The following is a 6,712-nucleotide window of genomic DNA, read 5'->3' as shown; positions in this document are numbered from 1 at the left end:
AAATACTCATACATACATTACCTGATAAGTATACTTATCAATTATGTATGTGAATATTTAACATGCCTATTTGACGTTTTTCTTATGGATTATAATTGGTGTGGTTTGCGTATCTGTTATTTAGTTTTTTTTTTAAAGGTGTAACACATTTGAAAGGAAAATAGATGGGTCATTGAGTTTTAGTTAAATTTTATGCTAAAATGGAATTTACATGATTCAACTTTCACAGGCGATTACTTGAATCAAAAGTTGAACGAAAGTAGGCAGCCGAACAACTTCATTGAAAGCCATTAGTTGAAAGGCCGTTTACACCAGGCGATTGTTGCTTTCAACTAAAAGTTCCATGAACAATCGCCTTATGTAAATTCCCTATAAGATTTTGTTTTTTGAATACATAGTGTTTAATATTTCGGGATAATCATTTAAACATTTGGCGAATTAATTAAACAAATAATCTAGTACATAAAGAGTTAATTTATTTGTAGGCATATAAAGTAAAGTTATGAACTAAAATAGGGGAAGCAAAAAACGTAATTTTTAAGCAAAAAACCAAACCGGTGTTCAATTCTCGTATAAAAATTAAGAGATTAGTATGGGGCCACCCTTGAGTACCACCTTTCCGATGAAGAAAAGAGTTATCGAAATCGGTTAACATGGTCCAAAGTTATGCGGTAACATACATAAAAAAAAGACAGAAAAAACATTGCTCCTTTTTTAGAAGTCGGTTAATAAGCAACTAAATTCGGACTCTGTTAAGCACTAATAATCTTAATTGCATTATTAGCATTTCAAGTTTATTTTTGTTTAATTTGGGTGTTATTTTCTTAAAAAATTTAAAATTCTTTGCTTCTGGGGGAAACCTGTTAATGGTTTTTCGTTGTAATTATTTGCTTTAACTTTTTGCATATTTAAGAAATATTTTAATGGTCAATGTGGATGACATTCAAAAAAGAAAGTTGAATACGTGCACAAAACAAGAAGGAGTACTTCAAATCTAATTTACTGTTTTGTTTTTACTCTAATTGCAAATTTGTTAAGCATAAAAATGACTATTATGGCAATATAAAGATTATTTATTTATACATATATATGTATATAATTTTTTTGTTTAACTATGTTATATTAGGGATCTCAACTATACTTATTGAAAGCTCAAAACTTCAAAAGTGAGCCGATTTTGTTTACTCTATTTCTGTTTTTTAAACTTCTGCAAAAAAGGAAAATAAATAAATAAAAAAGCCAAATTGGTTCACTGCTCCGAATTGACTCGCTATTAATTGCACGCTAACTGCTGAAGCTTTATATTTATTGAGTTTTTTTTATTTTGACTTACGAAAATACTATTTTATATATTTTGTAGCAATAGCACAGATAATAACAATTGACAATCGAGGGCAATGTTTAGCATAATTTAGAGCGTGCTTTTAAGTACAAGTACACACATATTTTTTTTATCAAAAATTGAAGGATTATTAATAATGCCGAATTTCCTAAGCAAAAAAACATACGGATGAATTAAAGAAAGTTAGTGAATTTCACACTTTATGTAGTTTCAAAGCGTATTATTAACAATTCTTTATCGAAAATTTGTGTAATATTGGAATAGCTTGGAATGCAACGTCGATAAATTGTTTTCATACGCATTTTAGTAAATTGTATAATTCTAAAAATCTTAATGCATTTCATATAATGAAAAAGTGCGCCGTTTTAAAACAGGCTTATTTTTTTATAAATAATTTGCTAATTTTTCAATTTAATTTTTTTTTTATAATTTGCAATTTTTAATTGTGTTTGAGTCCTAAGTGTATTTTTGCAGTTATAGTTTATGTCTTTTTGAGCTTTAATCTTTTTAATTATGAAAAAAGATTGAATTTAATTTTTGTGGAATTATTTTAAAAATTTTGAAAAATCTATTCTTATTTTTCTTTTTTTAATTCTAAAAAGCAAATACACTCATGGGCGTGCTTAAAAAATCAAAAAAGACTCATTAAAAATTAGGAGCATAAAAATATTATTGCAGTAATGTTTTAAAGCACACGGGGGTAAAACAAAAAACATTTTAGAAAAAAATACACTTGTAAAAAAATAGTATACATATTAGGTATTTGGAAATTAATCATCTTTTTAATTAATACATTTTGAAATATTTTCCGGTTATAGCTAGGATTATCATGCGACCCGTAGGTTATCATTTGACATAACCTTATTATTGTACCATTGGCATATGTTCTATTTTTTTTATATATGTTTTGTTAAACATCGAGGAATAGCTTACAATCCACATACCACATAAATATGTTTGAATGTACATATGTATGCAAATACTAACGTCCATAAGCGAGATTTCTACAAATTCTCCTACTGCTATGTATTTTGTTTTCAATGCCTACTCATTACTCAATATTGTATTTAATTTAATACTTATTAGTGGTAACTTTAAGTTAGTTTATAATTTCAATTATTCTCTTTTATTATTGTACTGCATGTCTAGGTCATTGTCACATTGCTGCATATTTTTTTACAATTATCTTATATGTTTTGAATTCAATATTTGTATTGACAATAATATGCGTAAATTAAATATTTATTTTGAGTACATATTTGTTATTTATTTTGAGTATTTGTATGCAGATTTTACTCAACATTGCTTGTGTTTTTAAAATTATGCAACGAGTTGTGTAATACTTGTATTTAATATAATTTTCTTATCTACCAATTTCACATAATTTAAATTATTCATATTTCTTTGTCTAATATTCACCCGAAACATTCTCTTCATCATCGAGCATTTCTAGAAAAGCGCGTGGCACCAATCCTTTTAGTAAGCCCTGCTTGCCATACATGTAATCAGGATTCACTGGTGAGCATTCAGTAACGAAAATAACCTACAATATCAATTTTTTTACGTTTACATACACATACAAGGGTAGTAAAGTACGCAAAACCACACACACGGTCGCTCACCTCATTCGCATTTAAATTTAATTCGGTATGATCTTTAGCATCGTAGGCGCATAACACACGCGCTCGTTTCATCTGATCAGCTGTGAGTGTTGTATCGCCTGGATTGCGCCGCCGGCCGCCACTACCAGCGCCTACGCCAGCACCAGCCGCAGCACCAATTCCTAAACCGCTGCCGACGACACCAGCATTAAGCCCAATGCCACTAGATGCGCTGTGATTGCCACTACCATCATCATCATTGTATACATCGATCGGAACATATGGGGTGGGGCCTCCCAAACTATGCAAGATAATAGATGAATATATGCATGAAGGTAGTGTATAAGAGAATTTAAAAAAATGCAGAAATCGTTTAGTCAATCTAAAAATGGAAGAAAAGAATCCTCATTTGAATAATTGAACTAAGGGATACACCCACTTTCTTGGAATTCGTAAGCAGTATTTATTTATAACATTTATATTTTTTACGTTATACATTTTTGTCTAAAAACCAATGTAGTACAATTCTAAATATCGTGTAGCACTGTTTAACTAAACAAGCGGAAAGAGCATACAAGAGATGCATAATGTAACAGTTAACTAAGCATTAGTATTTTAACTACGCACGTGACTAGTGTTCTATCGATTTTATAACTTGGTTTGCGAATAGTATTAATTACTTGGAGAATAAATATAATTTATTGACATTATTCGAACGATTGATATTCCGAACACTTTCGGAAGTTAATTTGTAACTAAAAATTTTAACTTATGCATATAACGGAATCAGAGAGTTTATTTTATTCTGCTCATAATATGTACTATGTAAGAACTTTTTTCGTTGTATGAAACCTTCTTGGTTTGATAGATTTCAAATTCTTTTTCATACACTGATTAGAGGCATAATGTATTGTATATTCGTTGTATTATGATTAAACTCGTTTACGTTGTTTAATATCTTTTTGATTTGTTATTTAATTTACATACCTAGTTGTTTTTTAATTGATTTTGATAATATTCATCATTTTCAATCTTTTTGACTCATTACTAAAATTGTTTAGTTTGTTTATATATAAGCAATCGCATGTAAATGTCGTCAAACCTTTTTCACCCTTAAGCTTTTAAAAATACGCAGTTTAGTTAACTTATTTCGAAAGAACTCTTTACCTTTTAATTATGAAAAATGGCATATAAGTATTTTTATTTGGTTTGATTAGGTTCTTTCAAAAAACTTATTTTTACTATTAAGTTTTGAAAATTGATAAGTAGTAAATTTAAACAATTTAAGAAAGCCTATTTTTAAATTTTTTAGCAGACAATACTTCGAGAATAACACAACCTTATTTATTTCCGTTGCACACATATTAAATTTGCAGGTACATTTTTTCTAAACCGATGTTATTGCACTGGTGTCGAATTCTATATCGTACTGCTCTAAAATTTGCGTGGTCGCAAAAGGGTTTGTATTATTTGTTTGACTCTTCCATGTGCTACTGGTATTTTCTTTATCTACATTAAAATTTATACTATCGTTATTTATATCAATTGTATGAAAGTTATTTGAATCTTCATCATTATCAAATTCATCATTCGTTTCACGTGAATCGAATTTGTTTGCTTTAGCTGTTGGATGGACAATCGAGTAGTTAATCGTATTGGGAGGCCCATCCACATCTTCACTGTTTATGCGTAGGCGCGGCTTTACGGGTCGCATTCTGCAAACCAATTGATGTCATTCACTTATTTTCTTACCAAATTTTATAGCTTTTTTTGCAATGCATGTGTGAAAATTTAAACTACAAAATCTATGTGCATACCTATACATACATATAAATACGTGCTAATGAAAGTTCTATAAGATTTCGTTGTTGAATGTGGGTGTGGTCTAAATTTGAAAGTACATAATTAATTCGAAAAAAAAATCAATATCTTTTTACATATACCTACATATGTATATATGTATGTATATACGCAAATATGAAATTTACTACTTTCAAAGACTTTCAAGTTTTCAATTATAGTGTGCGACTTACTTGGCCAAATCGCGCTGCAAATTATTCATTGCGTCAATGCAGTGCTTATAGTAACGTACTTGCGTTTCTACAAATGCGTGCAAATGGCGTAAATGCGATGCTTGCGATGTGCTGATTCCTTCCAGCAATACCTTTGTTATCTCTGCTTGGCGATCAAATTCTGCTTGTGCAACACGTAAATCTCGTTCGGCCTGTGAAAAGTTTAATGGTTCAATTAAAAAAGTCAGCGTATTGATGAATATTGGCTTTTCATGTCTAATAATTAAGTACCTGTTCTAGAACTACCTCAGGGGAGATACCATCTTTCTAATATTTCCACATTAAAGCAGCATGAAATAATTTATTTTGCGTTAAGATCTTACATAACAAAATTAAGATTAAATAAAGACGTTCAACAATTTTAAAGAAAATTACAATTAGTAATTGAGTATGAAATCAATTCAAAATTTAAACGTCCTTCTTGTCTTTTTAATTTTCTCCCGGAAATTTTAACTTCAGCAACAACCGGATATCCACAGGCTACCATCAACATTCACCCAAACTACTATAGTAAATATATTTATGCACATATGTCTGTATGTACATACAATTCATATGTAAATACGTGTGCGGTAGCTTATCCCTAACTCTTACCGCCTGTTGACCCAGCATACTTCTGGCTTTCTTCACGCGATTTTTGCATGCATCTAAGTCCAAGCTGCAATAATTTGAAGTAATTAAAAAAATTCCTTAACTCATTCAAATGGTATCAGATATCTACTCACCGTTTTGTTTCCAATATGCCACGCTCTTTTGTAATGGTTTTCATTTCACCTTCTAAAAATTTGCGCAAAGGCTGAGTAAAACATATACCAGATGAGGCAATGAAATCACGCTCGCACTGCCCGAGTTTTTGTTCTGCTTGTCCAACTTTTATTAAAGCTTGACCGTACGGTAGATCTTGTCCAAAATCTCCACCGGCCTCAATCATATCCAATGCCAAGTGCTCCAAATTGCTCAATCGTTGCGGTTTTGTTTTTTCAATTTTATCAAAAATAAAATCTTCAATGCGATTCTGCGGATTCGGTATCAATACCGTTTCGGAGTCGCGTACTATCTTTTCTGTCCATGCTTTTGTTAAATCCGCACGTTCAGCCAGATTCTGGAACTCATTATCATATTCAGTGCGTTCGGTGGTGCCGAGTTTTTCCTCCGTCAGCTAGAACAATAAACGCATATGTATATATAATGTGAATCGATGTTTCGGGAAAGGTGGCATGCCAAGGAAAACGTAAAAGGTATGTCATGTGCACAATGTCATTTACATCCCATCGTCTTAAAGTGGCACATATTTCGATAATTCCTTTGTAATACTGTCACCTTGCCAATTGACCATGCTCTGTAACAATGGCCAATATGATTTGCACCCACCACCCACTGACATAACAGCACACTCAGACCCATAGGCCTTTTTAAGCCCATTACCTGCACTACTCTGGATAATGTACTCCCCGCCTCCTTCACAAGATTTTTCACATTAAAGTTTGGCAAATTTATATTCATTTTTGTAGGATATAAGATTTACGTTAGTTGATAACTTGATAACGAAATAACAATATTTTTGAGGCGAATTTGCAATATTTTTTTGCAATTTATCCTTTTCCGTTGTTTTTTTCTATGCAAAAATTCCCAATAGTTTGCAATAAGGTTGCAATTTTGATTGATATGCCAGGAAGGAGAAAAACAGAAAACAGCGT

General features: G+C 31.0%; 1 protein-coding gene across 4 annotated transcripts; it reads right to left on the bottom strand.

The window, feature by feature from the left end:
- Window positions 1–2,543: 2,543 nt before the first annotated feature.
- On the bottom strand, window positions 2,544–6,712 carry LOC118744677 (endophilin-B1). 4 transcript variants are annotated; one of them, XM_036477851.1, is made up of 7 exons: window positions 6,441–6,711; window positions 5,741–6,174; window positions 5,610–5,673; window positions 5,247–5,282; window positions 4,977–5,167; window positions 2,965–3,244; window positions 2,544–2,885 (listed from the first exon to the last, which is right to left on the bottom strand). In XM_036477851.1, the coding sequence occupies exons 1-7, from the start codon at window positions 6,516–6,518 to the stop codon at window positions 2,751–2,753; spliced, it is 1,218 nt and encodes a 405-aa protein (XP_036333744.1). In that variant the 5' UTR covers window positions 6,519–6,711; the 3' UTR covers window positions 2,544–2,750. The 4 variants fall into 4 exon arrangements, with proteins under 4 accessions (XP_036333744.1, XP_036333746.1, XP_036333747.1 ...); XM_036477853.1 differs by lacking the exon at window positions 5,247–5,282; XM_036477854.1 differs by lacking the exons at window positions 2,544–2,885; window positions 2,965–3,244 and adding an exon at window positions 4,266–4,658 and having other exon boundaries at window positions 6,441–6,712.

This window comes from Rhagoletis pomonella, unplaced genomic scaffold (genome assembly GCF_013731165.1).
Source record: "Rhagoletis pomonella isolate Grant_MI unplaced genomic scaffold, Rhpom_1.0 Rhpom_scaffold_00008, whole genome shotgun sequence".
Taxonomy (NCBI): Eukaryota; Metazoa; Arthropoda; class Insecta; order Diptera; family Tephritidae; genus Rhagoletis; species Rhagoletis pomonella.
The sequence above is the reverse complement of the archived record's forward strand: the minus strand, read 5'-3'. Positions and strand labels throughout refer to the sequence as shown.